The 16,568-nt window shown below is 31.1% G+C and overlaps 2 protein-coding genes across 3 annotated transcripts in view; both read right to left on the bottom strand.

The window, feature by feature from the left end:
* Window positions 1–216: 216 nt before the first annotated feature.
* Pus7 (pseudouridine synthase 7) lies at window positions 217–3,510 on the bottom strand. Its single transcript, XM_040716248.2, has 2 exons — window positions 3,072–3,510; window positions 217–2,048 (listed from the first exon to the last, which is right to left on the bottom strand). Exons 1-2 carry the CDS (start codon window positions 3,373–3,375, stop codon window positions 433–435), a joined length of 1,920 nt encoding a protein of 639 aa, XP_040572182.1. The 5' UTR covers window positions 3,376–3,510; the 3' UTR covers window positions 217–432.
* A 2,025-nt stretch (window positions 3,511–5,535) lies between these two features.
* LOC121121242 (uncharacterized) overlaps window positions 5,536–16,568 on the bottom strand; it is a 138,310-nt gene continuing 127,277 nt past the window's right edge. For both annotated transcript variants that reach the window (XM_071890200.1, XM_040716129.2), the window contains exons 4-8: window positions 16,219–16,454; window positions 16,009–16,155; window positions 15,773–15,939; window positions 14,977–15,055; window positions 5,536–6,611 (exon numbers count right to left, since the gene is read on the bottom strand). In XM_071890200.1, coding sequence (XP_071746301.1) covers window positions 5,904–6,611; window positions 14,977–15,055; window positions 15,773–15,939; window positions 16,009–16,155; window positions 16,219–16,454 — 1,337 coding nt within the window. In that variant the 3' untranslated portion in view covers window positions 5,536–5,903. The remainder of the gene's footprint in view (window positions 6,612–14,976; window positions 15,056–15,772; window positions 15,940–16,008; window positions 16,156–16,218; window positions 16,455–16,568) is intronic.

Raw genomic sequence — 16,568 nt, 5'->3', positions numbered from 1 at the left:
TTTTAATAGCTGAACAATTCATGAAATATAATTTAAAGATTGACGATACAATATAAGCATTATTCCTCTAGAAGACCATTAAATGTGAAAAAAAAAATATGTGCACAATTTAAACCTTCCACAACGAGTTATAGTTCTAAAATTTCATTTTGAAGTTTTCTTCAAATTTGATGAAAAATATAAAACCATCAAGGGAACTCAAATAAAAAAACATTATTCCAGCTACATAATTAATTTTTTAATAATTATATCGAGCATAAATAAAATAACGATTAAACAGAATATGTATAAATTAACATTTCAAGAATTTCAACTTCTCATTCCTTTTGAAATATATAAGAACTAAAACAAGAAACGTAACTGTATCTTAAAATTAAATGAGTGCTGAGCTTAAACATTGAACATACGTGCAACCTCTTATTAATTAATGAATCATTGTTCAGTTTTTATTTTTTTAGAGGCCTCATTCTCCGCCGTTTCGACGTCACCAATTGGCTCAGTTGCAGCTCTTTTGCCATTGATACTATTAGTTAGTTTGGACTGAACAGATACCGCAGTATCCTCTTTCGTAATTTCCCTCAATGCCATTGTGGCATAGCAACAAACAGGTAAACTCAACTCCAAGATGAGAGCCTTATACTTCCCCTCATCTCCTTCATCCTGAAAAGGAGCATTTCCCTTTATGATATCATAATCAGATAAAGTGAGACATATATTCTCATCGGAGTAGCCCATCATTTGCCATTTTACGGCATCAGGGCGCACGATGATTTTACGGTAGCTCCCAGGAAGATCAAAGTCTTTGACACGATTTTTAAAGTCCTCTTTTTTCAAATCATCCTGAGAGAGACGCTCTTCATACCAGGATTTGATTTCATTATCTGGAAAAATAACATCATGGCCTGGCACCGTCATAACTACATCATAAATAGTAAAGTCTTGAATATTGGCCTCGTCAACAACTTTAATATGCGAATTATAATTAAATGGCTCTGACTCTTCATTTGTTCCTTCTGAAGATTCATCCTCAGTTTTGGTGGATTTACCATTATTGACATTCTTTGAGGGCTCTCCAACCTGAACTAAATCTCCAATGATAACTTTCGTTCCATATTTTTTTATTCGTTTCGATACCATTTCATTCCAGACGAGAGACTGATATGCATGAGTGTAAATTGACTTTGTGTTTTTACCCAAATGTCCTAGAGCACCAACAAAATCTTTGTTATTTCTAGACAGTCCTTTAAAAACAGCATACTCAATGCTAGATTTTAAGTTCCGGGGCATCAATTTCATTGCCTCAAACGCGTTATTTGATTCTTGCCATGTCTTTCGAGCCTTTGTCAACATCTCTTTTTCGTTCGGTCTCGGCTTCAATATTAATTCAACTACATTCTCCCAATTTTGTTTAATAGCTTGTAGACCAATGGAAGAAGTTGGTACAGAGGACGTTCCAAATCTCTGGAGTCCAAAATAATTAATAAATCCCACATTTCGAAGCATCTCCAATGCGTGTTTAAATTCCTCTAATGGCTTTGTGACATCTCTGAGTACGATTTTAAAATGATTTCCTTTAAGATCTCCAAGACGAAGCCTTTGTCCCTTATAGTCGTAGTCTCCAATAACTATTTTGAAACCATGGAGATTATTGGCAACTTTAGACATCCTTTCTGCAGTGAGGTAGCGTGCAGATATACGCTGTGTCGTTCTGGCTCGTTTGTCCTTAGATCCAGAAAAAGAAAAAAAGCTAGCAGTTTTGTTAAGACCTTTAGCGAGGATTGATAGAGCGGCAAATGTGTCCAAGTTTTCTTTATATAGAGTAAAATGAAGGAATTCTGGCCTATCCTTGGGCCAATCTAACCTTCGGTCACTTTTCAATTGAATGTAAGAAACTGTGATGTACTTCTTATCTCCCTCATCTATAGTATTGGAATTCAGATTAGGAAAATGTTTTTTGATGCATTGATGAATGAGACGTCTTTCATCTTTTTCCTTAGAGGTAACGTCAATGCGTATGGATTCCTTTTCGGAGGGTTTCGTCGTATCTACTACAATGAATAAGGAAATAAATAGTTAGAATTGAAGGAAGTGGGAAATGTATAGAGTGTTTTCACTGACGTGATAAATTGCATCATAAATGAAGGCAAGCCAATGTCATAGTTTATAAATGTACCACATAAAATGGACACATTTCCTATAAATATACAAGAAACTTCATCAAATGGCTTTATGAATAAAAAAAGACTTAACTTTGTACTGAATACCACTTGAACCCAATAAAAAACACTGATATTTTATTTAAATCAGAGCAATGTTTAAAAATGGTTAGTTACAAATATATATATATTTATCGATTCGGGACCAAAAAAGTAAGATTATTAGAGAAAAATGTCTTATTCCTTTAATTGTAATAACATTTCTTTAACACATTTTAGAGTCAGATATACAAATAAAATTAGGCATAAGAGATATACATATTTTTGATAGAGGACAAGGGTTGAAGTCCTTTTATTTCTTGGTCCCATTTTGATATACAATAGTTCACTATTTTCCTTAATTAGAAAGAAAAAAAGGAAATTCATTGTTTTATAATAAAACTTGACTTTTGTGGCCTCTAAAATGGCCGAAATCCTCTCAAAAACCTTCTATAATACAGTCAATCCTTCTAATGCCTAGTTTTATTACAAATATATCAGACATTAAAATGTATTAATAATATGTTATTACGTCGTTATACAACCTAATTTCCATATTGTGGACCATAATTAACTTTAAGAATAGAAAAAGTAAGATATTTTTATCTAATTATCCTATTTTTCACACCTCTAATCGATAAAAAAAGTACTCATTTAGCCATTTCAATGGGGTTTTCAGTACATATCCCTAGGATTTAATTCAATTATCAGTGGGTTTTTTTCATTTGCATCAAGTAGTCTTTTAATATTATTAAATCCACTTGATGAAGTTTATTATTGATTTATTGGAAATGATTCCATATTAAGTAGTAGAAATACCAACTTTGAGCCCTAAAGATGTCGTTTCCTTCAAGTACGATGCTCTTTAAGTAGTACCTGCGTATTTTTTGCTAATTTGCATCATCCGTGCCCAGGACAAAGGACTAAACAAATCCTTGACCTCTTGGGACAATTCTCCATATGAAGGAGACTCAAGAGGATTTTCGGGACAAGCTTCTACATTGCGAGTAGAGATCGTCGTTGTTTTAATGTGTATGACTTCCCCATCCAAACCGATTTCGTTTACGTTAAAGTCCGAATAGCGATGTTTGAGCACACCCCGAAATCCCGGAACGTCCGACGATAAATACTCTGTAATACCTGCTTTGACCTCGTTGATCAATCCATCATCATCTTCCATATTTTGATTAGATACGATCCTCCCTCTCCAACGAATTTGTCTAAGTTATCAAATTGAATGCAGTCGATTTGAATTCTGTTGCAGGACTAAAGAAAGTAAAAACGTGGTAAACATCTCTGACGTCAGCAGATACTTTGCTTTGAAAGGTTTTGTGAGTTATATAACATAGGGAAATTTTCCGTTAATTTTATTTAGTAGTAACCATGGTTAATAGAAGTACATTTCCTTGGTCGTAACAAATAGAAATGCTACAAAATAAAATTTTCAATTGCCGTCTTATGACAACCATTCGTAGCTCTATGCAACCATTTCGCTTACTTTAAACAAATTTAGTCAACACAAAAGCAAGCTAGAATGATTAAAAAAAAAAAAATTGAACTCCATGTTGTGTTTAATCTCTGGAAAATTTTAATAAGTTAAAGTCAAATTGTTCAATCTACCAATTTTATTATTAAAACTAATAGTATGAAAAATTATCTCAAAATATTATTACTGATAAACTGGATTCAAAAGTAGTGGCCATATGGTTTGATCTAATGTAGAATATCTTTCTAGCTCCCAAATTCTATTTTGGAAAAGCAAATTATAAACGAATATTTATCTAACTTGACATTCTTGAACATGAATAATAATATCGAAAGCTGTTTTGTATAGCATTATGTAGAGGCAAATAGAGGCTCTAATGAGATAATAAACTTCCTTCTGGAGTTTAATAATTCCGTACCCTCGGAAAGAATCTATGAGTCCGATGCGTGAGTTTTAACATGAAATACTGAATATATATGGATGAGTCGAAATTTTAAAAGTCAACGAAACCATAGAAGCTCACTTTATTCTATAAATAATAATAAAGGAGAAATATTTAAACTCTTTAGTAGTCCTTCATAAATAAATTGAATGAGGATATAAATAAAGAGTTGTATATGAATTTTTAAATAGCTACAAGTCTTAGATTGGAAATTTTTGGATTTAAAAAAATTAATGTAAATGTTTATAAGCAATATAAATATAACTGACCATAAGTATCCGTATAAATCTTCTAAATTCACTCAATTTTATAACTGTATTTTTTTATTAAAAATATAAATGCCGTTTATATGCGTAGTTTCATTTGGAAAAGTTGCTGGAAAAGATATAAATAAAGAAGCTTCTTTTCATCGATTTCCTAACAAAAATGGAGAACTTTTAGAAAAATGGAAATATATCATACCTCGTAATTAGATGCGTATTAAGTCTATTTCGATACTTCTCTTAATTTTCTAATAAATAGAATTACACTCGAACATGGAATCGAATTGTACTTAAAAAAACTAAGTTTACTTGAAATAACTACATTAAAAATTTAAAAGACATTATGACTATAATTAATTTGTATTTAACTATGAACTTGGAATCAACTTATTTGCTAAAATAAAATGTTTTCAAAATTATATTTTACTAATATTTTGTTAAATACATTTTAAAAGACCAATTTTTGTAATATTTTTAGAAGGAAAATTAGTTGATAGTAAAAACAAATTTATTTTTTCCTTTCGTGTCAATGACGAAGAATTTTGCAAATATGTTCAGACAAACCTATGAAACACCGTTCGCTGAAGGAAGATGAAGTTCTGTCATTAAATCTTCATTAAACTTCCATGATTGAAGACCTGGTAATTGTCATTGACTAGTGCAACTAAAACTTAGGAAAACTATTTGATGGATAGGAGTAGTATTGTGTCATTTAGGAGAGCAGACTCGACCAGTTCTGTCCTCCATATCAGTACTAAAACTTATAAAGTTCAGTTCTTAGTTAGATTTTTTTTTTTTATTAAATCTGTACTATCCGAAGGACAGAAAGACCGGTTTCAGTTAAATTAGGACTGGCACAACGCTAGATATTTTTCATCCAACAAAAAAAAAATCGAAGGATCATTTCAGGCCCACAAGTAAACTGTAACACATTGACGTTTTCTTGAAATATCTTACTTAAAGGAAGATATGAGTCGTGGTAGTGATACGGAACGTTAAATTCGATCCAGTAGTTGCAAAATTAAATACTTTTGCATGGAAATACATGAGTAAACATTTTTTTCATAACAAAGATTCTGATCGGACTACAAAGTTCAGGGGTTCATTAGTAGTACTTAATAAAACACAATTAAATAATTAAGACGTAGGTACATAAATGGTGGGTGTATATTTCGTTTTATTAATAATATATATTCATATAATATGTATAATTAATTAATTAATAATAAGATTACATTATTATTAATATAATCATATTATTTCATTTTGTTCCCAGTTAAAAAATCTTCATCTATCTATTTTATATTTAATTAATGTGTATTTAAATAATAATAATATCTAATTATATAGAATTCAAATAGTAAGTATGGCAAAAGATGTAGAAAGAGAGAGATGAAAAAATAATTATTTATTAAAGTGACGTACATAAAGTTAGGGATTCCTTTCTCTTATTCCATTGGCCCAGATCCATCGTGGCTTCATCAATAAGATAAAAGGGGACAATCATGATCCTTATTTTATAGATTTGTTTCGAGGGATAGGGGAATCCGAGATGGAACGCGCTCATCATTCTTACCGTTGGAAGAAGAATTAGAATTATTATTATTATTTTTGTTGTGATGAGATTCCTCTCGTTCCTTGTTGTTAGAGGATGAGGGTTGTGGAGAGGAGGCCTCACTTGATATGTCCCCGAGTCCCTCATCATCCTCTTCTCCTTTCTCAATGACTAATATTTCGTCGTCATCGTCTTCTTCATCAGCACGAGGAGAGGGAGCAAGAGAAGATCCCGTGGAGTCGAGTCGTATGGTGGAGGGACGAGCTGGGGAACTTCCCGCCACTTTAGAGGATGGGGAGAGACACACACCACGACTTCCTTCTCCTCCATGACTGGATGAGACAGGAGGAGATGAATAGCGACGATGCTGTGAAGAAGAGGACACAAGGGGTGCGTGTCCAGTGGAGTTGTTTCTGTTGCTCTTGGCATTATTATTGTCTGCATGATGGAGTATCACTCTCTTATTGGGAGAAGTTGTGATCCTCTTTGATGGCGTTGTGTTATCGTTCGAGTCCACAGAGTTATTGTTGATGTTGTTACTCCGATTAATATTATTGTTGTTGTCATTATCGTTGTAGACAAGGAAGCCTCCTTGCTCAGTAGAGGGTGAAAGTATCTTTGTTGGAGGCAATTCATATTGATTCCGAATACGCCATTGGAGTTCTTCCACCTAAGAGTGAGAAAAATAATCTTAATAAAAGAAAGAAAGGAAGTACAATTCAAGCAAACATTAATTAAATATACGAAGTCATTTAAGGACATTGAGACATGCAGGATCATCTAACTTTCTATTTATGATATGTTGAGTTGACATTTTTGTAAGGATAAAAAGAGTGTATATATGGTGTTACTGAATTAACACCTTAGTTAATATCAGCTGGCTATTTGAAAATGAATTATTTCTCTATAGAAAAGAACCTTTTTACATTTAAAATAGCATTAGTTTAGGAAAAATATTATAATTACCTCCGTAATGAAGTTGAACGGAGGTTATGACTTCAGCTCTGTTTGTTTGTTTGCTTGTTAATCGCCAGGATTACGGCAAAAGTTACTGATCGATTTTGATCAAACTTGGTACAAACATTATATATGGTCACAGTAAGACGCCATTAAATTTTGAGTAGTCAATGTACCACAAAACGTACAAAATGCATAATCGACCATAACTTTTGAACAAATTGATATACATAACTCAATTTCATTTTAGATGGAGGTTTGCGCTATGCTGCTCATTCTAGATTTATTTGAATTAATATTTGATTATGCATTTTTAAATCAATTAACATTAAAGATAGGCGAGAATGCTTAACATCAGAGGGAGAAGTTAACAAAAACCAGGACCGATTAAATAATGCACCCTTTTCTATCTTCTCAGCGTTGTTTTGTCATTACAAAAATGTCAACCGTTATAATAGGAATAACATCACCCATAAATGTATAGATCATATGTAATTATTTCCCCCTCCCTTTTAAGTTAAAACTAATACTAATTAATAGCTATTTAGATGTGTCGTAGAGATCTAATTTAAGAATTAATAGTGAGATAAGAACACACACAAAATTTATCTTTTTTTATAATGAATGCCTATAATTAATTAATAGTTTGTAGGCAAGTATTTTTGATAATAGCCAATGAATGTATTTATTAAATATTACCAATGCAACTCTTTGATAAGTGAGTGCATAGAAAAGGCTTTCTAATAAATAATATGCAATGAGGGGAGTGAAAGTAGAGAAGAAGACGGTTGGTCGGATTAAGTTGATTTCGAAAGAGAAGAAAAAGGAGAGGCCCTTTTGAAAAATAAATAAATAAAATAAACAAACGAATCAGTAAACTTTCCTTGAGGGAACACATCCCTTGGGTTAAAGACTCTTACTTACTCCTTCAATAATGCAATTATATATATATATAAAGATTCTAAATAAATATAAAAGGAACAAGTATGTATAAAATTAGCAATAATCCGAGCCCCCCCCACCCACTTTGCTCTCTCAAAATTAAGAAAGCTACGCTAAATCCTTTATCTTTACTTTATATATTATTTTTTTTTTTGATTAACTAACTTCGGACTCCGATAATTAGGGTTTTACAAAACCATGAAAATATCCCGATAAATATGAATTTAAGCAAGAGTGTCCACAGGGGGTGATCCCCTCCCGCCCCAAAATAATTTTTTTACTAGAAAACTTAATTTCAGGTTTGAAATTTTTCTCCAAAAAATTTATTATTTCAAATATAATTTTTGAATTTTTTTTTATGACTAGCTGTGGACTTTTGTAATTTTTTGTGACTAGCTATAGTTTTTAGAAAAAATTTATCACATGAAATTTTTTTCAAAAATTTAATTTTTGGAATTTTTTCCCAAAAAAATCCAAAAACCAAGCCCCCTTCAAAATATAAACCTGCATACGTTCTATGAGGGACTGATTCGCTATCACATTACATATACCTAATATTATTTTTTTCCCTTAAAAATTCAATTTAGTAATAGAGTATTGAAATCTTGGGTTTGTTATTATAAAATGGAAGGAGGAAAAATACAGATAGCGTCAAACCTGGTCTAACAGTCACTTGATTTAAGTGCTTCACCGCACTAAGTGGTCATATCCATAGTAATGTTAATCGTATGTATTTTTTAATTGGACCCCTTTTTTTTAAATTGGTCATTTCAAGAATGTATTTTCTTTTCCTCAGCTTTTGTCATTATTATTTCATTCCTGAGTAGTGAACTTCATTTCCTAAAAAGATTCAAAAGCCTGATTGAACATTCGTGTGTACTCATAAAAGAGGGTGAGTAACTTAGATGAAAAGTATGTCCTCTTTGGAATTAGAGCAGTATTGGGGATCGACATTGGAGACATTCTTGCCAATGTCCTTGTTTATTTCCTTCTCCCCCTCTTCTCTCGTCACAGCTGAATGTAGCTGCTCCCCTAAAAACATTCTTCAAATTGTCAGGGTTACCATGTTGATTTTCATTTTTTTAACATGCCCAAAATATACACGATTTTCATGACTGAATATCCAGTGTTTCCACATAGGAATTTCATAACATAAAAAACTGTATTAAGCGTGTCCCTGCAATCTCCGGACAGTGGTCACACAAATTATTATATAGGTTTATTGATGCACCAGCATTTAAAGATCACTTTTTTAAAACATATATAGACTGTTGAGTACAAAACAAAGGAGTGCTCGGCTATAGACTTAATTATAGACACTCTCTTGGCGAGTTAATATATAAAATGGGTCAGGTCTAAAAAAAATTGAAAATATAAGAACAAGGAAAAGTGACAAAGTCGCACAATTCTTTTAAGCCAACACCTTAAGATAAAACTTTGATATAACAAAGATAGATGTAGCCAGCTTTATTTTTGCTCCTGGACCTTGGGTTTAAGTATAAGCTGCGTACAGGTATTAAATTGAGCCAGAGTACTACACAAATTTTGTAAATTGGTAGATTAAAAAAAAACAAAAACTATTAAAAATGTTAATTCCAGTATAAAATAATCATGTGAACCTTATCTCATGATAAGATAACAGATGTGTTGACGACAAGCTACCCGTATTACAGGACAACTGATGTAGATATAAATAAATTTCCCCACATACCTGGTTTTATTTATGATTAAAAATGTACATTCTATTATGTATGTACCCCTCTGATCAAAAAGAAACCGTTCTTCTCTCATTCCAAATTCAATTATCAATTATGATGTGATAAATGTCCATAACGTTTGTTTACAATATCAGCCATTTTGGATTGTTATTTTGTTTTTGAGGGATAAAAATGTTAGGCGACTTTTGGTGTGCTCTGCGATTTTCTACTATATATATATAAAAAATTGCAAAGAAAAATAAATTAAGTGGAAAATTAGATAACTTTTTGAAAGACTGTTTATTTTTCAAAAATAGTTATTTTATACAAAATGCTAAATTTAGGAGAATAAATAATCTTTAAAAAGCGTTAAAAGAATTTTCCCCTTAATTTGATTTTTTCCTTCTATTTTTTCCAATATCCGAAAATTTAGGGGAATTTTGTATATGTAAAAAAAAAACTAATAATACAAAAGTTGTAAACAAATATACCACCATAATCTCTAAATAAATGTGAGAATTGAATTTCAAATTAGATAATTACGTTTTCTTTTTCATCAGACCTCATATGTAAATACACACATAACAAATGGGCTGCGTTAGAAATTATGGAGATGGTCAGGAACAAACAGTAAGAACAAGGGCCATGTTTATGGGTGTCAAAACCCGCCTTACTAGAAATATAGGGTTTTTTTTTTAAAGATTGATCAGGCTTAACAAAGAAACCATGTTTGTTTTTTTTTAAATTATTATTATTGTTTTATGGAGTGGAGTGCCCCCTTTCAAGCCAATCCTTAGCTTGAATGGTATTTTTTCCCATTAAGAAACAGTGTAAAATTAAAATAGGAAATTGTTTTTGATCCATTGTTTTGGAAATAGCAAAAGAAGCGTCAGACATAGCACAATAGCTCAAAAAATAAAGAACAGATTGTCATACAATTTTGACAGCTATCTTTTGAAGTTGGTACGCACTGAAAATGAGGTGAATAACAAAATAGCGTCATCTATGTATGAAGCCCGGGACTTGTCAGCCCATGTGTTATTATTTTTTATAGAGGTGTCTCGATAAAGAGTGTGTGTCCTTATAATCATCTTATAGAAATCAGCTTAAAAGAATGGTGCCATTTTATCCACTTAATCACTTTTCCTTTTTTTTAATGTCATTTTTTTTAATAATTGCTATGGCATCAATGAATGTTTTCCCATAAAATTTATGTCTTTTCCTCCCTCTCTATTACTGCCCAGACATACATTTAATTATTTTATTCGATTATCCACTATTTCAAAGGGGTCACTTTTTCAGATTCCCTGCCTAACCGTTTAATGCAGGTTTGACTGTATGCCTTTTTCTTCTTTTAGTTGATAATCATTTGGTTTTGTTTGTTCCTCAATTCTTTTTTGTCAAATGCATTTAAAATAATCAAATAATAATAAAAAAAGACAGTGCAAAATCCTTGCTTTGAACATACTATGTGAAAGCAGTCCAAATACCATTTTCAAAGGGTTTTAAAAGTAATAAAAAAACCAATCTTTTGAATGGAAGAAAATAAGAATTATATGCATGAATAAGAACGATAAATGATTTATGCATTAAAAAATATATAAATTATAACTAGTCTACAGATTCCTCTAATCAAACGATAACCGTTAAGAGTATGTATAATAGGGTGTGTCGGAAATCAGAATGTGAGAAATCAATGATGCGGGTATTGGGAAATTTGCAATGACAGTAAAGATGTTTCCATATTACACTACAAGACGTTTAAAAAATATTTTTTTTTTGAAAAAATGAAATTTCAAATATTAAATTATTGGAAAATAATTTCAAAATCCGTAGCTATTCACAAAATTTATTTTTTTGAAAAATTAAATTTTTTCGAAAAAATATTTTAAGAATCAATTTTTTTTAGAGATTTAGATATTTGTGTGGGGTACGCAACATCCTCTCAAGCCCACCCCCTGTGAACGTCCCTGAATAATGGTCAGAAATTTCACTTTCGGGAGAATCATGACTAGTATCTTTAATGCATATTAATCAATTGGTTCAAGTTAATATTAAAAAAAAAAATAATATTCCACAAATGAAATTTTATATATTCCTTCAATTGTTTTCTTATATCATCCTTATGCATCCAGAGTGAACTTTTTATACCCTAATAGTTAATTATAATCTGTAGTTACTCCTCATAAAGATATGTAGAGTCATTTTGTCTTAACATTAGAGGGATTGACCCTCACAAAATAAATCAATTATGTGATGAAGTACATATTTTAAAAGTATAAATATGTATTGAAGAACCTCTAAAACGCATTCTCTTGAGCTCATATTATTTGCTTTTATACCAATTCAAAAATTTTTTTGAGCACCCCGATTTCAAACTTCAAAAAATTTGATCAAACTCCCTTAAACCGACCCACCCTAATGTATAATTCCTTTGAAGAGGAGAAAAAATGTAAGTAGATTGTAGGGTGGTGAACACAGTGATGACATGCCAAAAAAAAAAAAAAAAATACCAAAAAATAATGAGATTTTTTTCAATTTAAAAAGGAATTTTAATATAAATATGTAAAATGTATATACTATTGACATATATTTAACTAATATGGAACATAGCATATGGAGGAGGACATTTAGAAATGATATTTAAGCGCACATAAATAAATGTGTGCCCGCTCATTTGAGCAAGGTTATGTTCCGTGGGTGTCATTATAGAGATATTCATTTGAGTGAGCTTCTTTTCGGCAAGGTTAATTTTATCGAGATATTTAGTGATGTAAATCGTATGATTTTTTTAGTTTGCCGTTTTTTTGTAATTTGTAATCTGAAGAATGAATTTTTCTTTTCGTTAGCTGTTGTCATTAATATTCCATTACAGAGTAGTAAACATGCTTTACTTAATAGATTCAATTATATTTGCAATCTCATGGAACGTTTGTGTATGCTCATAACCTTAAGAATTTGTTGCAGTGTTATAATTTGTAAGTCCTTGTTGCACTCTGAGCAGAATTGAGGATCGTCATCAGAGTAATTAGTGCATGTCCTTGTTTATTTCCTTCTCCCCCCTACTTCCTTGTTACAGCTAATTGTAGTAATCCAACGAAACGTCACAACAGCTAAGCTGCTCTCCTCAAAAACACTATTGAAATTGACAGGTTTATTTATATATATTTTTTTTTTTTGGGTGGGGCTTGGTTTTTTGATTTTTTTCACTAAAAAAATTCAAAAATCCTTGAATTATTTTCGAAAAATTTCAAAACCCACAGCTGATCACAAAAAAATATTTTTTTTTAATGGAAAAATACAGCCCCTCCAGCCCACCACCTGCGGACGCCCCTGATGTTGATTTTCTGTTTCTTTATTTTAACATACAAAATTAAACACGATTTTCATCACTAAAGGTATTCGTATAACCATTACAAGATAAATGACGTCACTGGTATACGTCATTCCTCACCAAAGTGGTGTTAAAAATTAAGTGGGAAAAGTCTAGAAGGATTAACTGAAGACCTTGTCAGATTTCTTGTCAACTTCCTAAGTTTTGGTGATGGTAATAATTTAAAAAACTCATTGAGTGTAATGGTGGTCAATAAATTCGATCGATGGGTCTTTGTGGTATAGGATATTGAAAAAGGATCTACGATTCTTCTCGTTATCAATGTTATGAACATTGATATCTTTGATTAATTGGCCCTTTTTTTTTGTCTAATAATGACGTCATTCATCTTGCAATGTTTATTATATAAACATGGGTCTGAAAATAAGTTCGCCCAAATGAATGTCACCGAGATGACACTCCCAGAAAATAACACTACTCAAATGAATGCACTCTGTAATTGTTAATTAAGAAAAGGTATACTGGGTATGTATAAAGTGATTCGTAATAATAATATATATTGCGGTTGTATCGGTCCTGTCCTAAATATGGAACTTAATCTGCACCGTCCCCTCTACATTATCGATTCATAAAAGACGTTTCAAATTTTTAAACACCCTCTACAAGGCATCATTTGACAGATATCAGGATCTCTCAACTAGTCAGACACTGAAACGCAAATTTCATGACTATCAACTCCTAATTAAGGAATTTTCCCTTTTCAATAAAAAAAATTTTTACGCCATTCAGGCAAATCATGCAGCAGAGCAAAAAAAATTATATTTGAATTTTTTATTTTGAACAGCTATGGATTTTTGAATTTTTTTTCTTCAAAAATTTAATTTTTTTTTTGTCAATAGCTATGGTTTTTGAATTTTTTTTGAAAAAAAAATTCAAAAACCAAGCTCCTGCCAAAATAGAATACTGCAGACGCCCCAGATTTTTATTGTCATTCAATCTAAACAAATGACAATAAGGAGGATATTTTAAACAGTGAATACCATTTAATTTATATATATATGATATGCAATTTATAAAATAAGTTCATTGCTTCAATTTCTAATAAACAACAAACAATTTTTTCAGTTCATTTCCATAATTTGTAATTAGCAAAATTCCTATAAGGTAAATAACTCCACAAATAATTATGCTAGATAGCTAAAATTGGTGCTATCAGATTTAGTGTCATAAGATAAGATATGTTGGCAACTAAAGTTGACTTCCTTTTGTATAAAATAACATTCCCTTTAAAACTTCTCAATATATATATTTAAAAAAAAAAATAAAAACAAAAAAATCACCGGATATTAAAATACCAAAGTTCGGTGTTTGGACAATAAGGGACGTCATATATACAATATGATTTTTAAAACTGAGTAAAACTAATTTTAATTGTGTATTATCAATATAAAAAAAAAACATTTTCTCATTTATAAAACTTGTTTTATTGTCTTTTGGACAAAGGAAGTTATATGGCTGCACCCTGTAAATATTTAATATTTAACATTCTTATAAAAATTGGACTTTTAAAGATTGTCAAGATGGATTGATGATTACGCGATTAAGCAACGTTTGTTTCATAGATCATGTCTTCCAGATTTAAGAGAGGACCCGAGTGCCAAAATTTTAGGAACCGATACATATACTCTAATATATACTATTCATTTGAATTTGAAATATGGAAGAATTTACGATCCCATTATGATTCAAGACAAAAAGGAAGGAGTGATGTTGTTGGAAGAAATAATATGGATATACAACAATAATAATCTGAAAAAGTTAGAAACAAGCAATGTTACTTACATCCTCTTGAGTACTTTCCTCTGAATTGCTCTGAATTATGAGCATGAAGGAAAAGAATAAGCATAATAATAACATATTGTCTCTTACGTACATTGCAAGACATAATTCATATATGAATAAATGAAGCAAAAAAATAATGAATAGGATTTGCACAAAAAATAAAAGGCAAAAGTGATGATAAATTAATGACAGTTGCCTTAGAAAGCAAAGAATTAATATTATGTATACAAAATTAATAGTCTTGATGGAAAGGCATGTTTTACCTGCATGGACATCCTGGCTTTCTTCTTTGTCTCTTCTTCATAGCTATTCTCCAATTTTGATTTCTCTAATGATAATTGTCTGCAAGAAAAATAATAAGAATCATTCAAAAAAAATATGACATGTCGGTATTAAAATATACATAAAATGACGGAGGGTTAACCAAGGTTTATAGAAATACAAGATTATTGATCTTTGACTTTCACCATGCTTTTTAATAGTGACGTCAAAGAGTATAATATACTGTAAATTATATAATTTCTAGTATTAATTGCTATTAATATACCGTTGTTATACTCTATGACGTCAAAATCTGTCTGTTTTCCCAACAGTCAAATGCTAGCAAGCCAGATTATATGATAATCTTACTTTGTATTTCTATTAACCTTGCTGATAATTAGTCTTGAAACTCAGTACAAGAGAGACCGGTTCGGCCTTAAGTAATTTTTCTAGACGGATTTAAGTTCATATGACATTCTAAATGAGACTGATCCTTCTGAACTTCTTTTAAGGACCGAATTATTTCGTTCCACTAAAAATGCAGGGATAATTGCCCTTATATTTAAACTTCTCAACAGATCTTCTTAGTTATTCCCAGTATTTCATGGGCATATGCTAAATTATTATTTTATAATACTTGGATGTTCTATCCTCACGACTGAAAGAATAAAGATAACAGCTTTGAAAATAAGTTGTTAACATGTTTTTTTATATATATATTTAGTATACCGGTAGCACATAATTTCTACAACTCTACACATCACACCATGAAAAAAATATGTAGAACCTATACCGCACCTTTGCAACACATTTTTGTTTTCAAGTTGAGCCTGAAGATCCTCGACTTTTGCTTGCATCTTAGAAAGCAGACTCCGAGTCTTCTCAAATTCCTCCAATTGTTGTAAATGCCGAGTTTGTTCCTCACGAAGTTTGTGGATCTCTGATGTACGCATATCAATTACCAACTATGAAGAGAACAAATAGAAGGAACATATGAGATAGTTTTAAAGAATAGTAATGCAGTGATTCTCAACCTGTAATGACTCAATCTCTCGTTGAAGGATTTGCTTTTTTTGTGGACTCATTTTTTCTTCATCCTCATAGCGATCCTCTTCTTGACTTAGAATGGCAATAAATCGATTTGCTTCATCCTTTAATCGTTGAATCTCAGAGAATACATCCTATTAAGAATTAGTTTAGCTTATATATCTATGTAATGTACACACCAAAGTATAATCAATTACCTGCTTCTCAAGTTGCCAAGCATCATCCCTTTCTTTATAGCTGGATATGCTGTTTTCATAGTCCAATTTTTGTGCCTGTATTTTTTTCTCATAATCACTTTTAAGAGACTCCACCTCAACCTTGTGAACTCGTTTCATGTCCAATATCCTTGCCTCATATGTACTCGAAAGATGCTTCAAATCCGTTTCATGAATATTCTTTGCGTTGATCAAGCTTGTTTGTTTAGCATCATTCACTATAAAAAAACAAAAAAAAACAACGTCGTTTTAAAAAGAATTTAAATACTAATGATCCTTGATTGACATTTCCTTATTAACAATACATATTTATAGGCTGAAAGGCCCCTCCA

This window comes from Lepeophtheirus salmonis, chromosome 7, assembly GCF_016086655.4.
Source record: "Lepeophtheirus salmonis chromosome 7, UVic_Lsal_1.4, whole genome shotgun sequence".
NCBI lineage: Eukaryota > Metazoa > Arthropoda > Copepoda > Siphonostomatoida > Caligidae > Lepeophtheirus > Lepeophtheirus salmonis.
Note: the sequence above shows the minus strand (reverse complement) of the source record. Positions and strands in the feature narration are given on the sequence as shown.

Bases quoted from the DNA above. Each gene is read 5' to 3' on its own strand.
- Pus7 (XM_040716248.2), bottom strand. From the start codon at position 3,375: ATGGAAGATGATGATGGATTGATCAACGAGGTCAAAGCAGGTATTACA. The intron at 2,049-3,071 runs GTACTACTTAAA...TATTCATTGTAG, and splicing joins AATTAGCAAAAAATACGCAG to TAGATACGACGAAACCCTCC.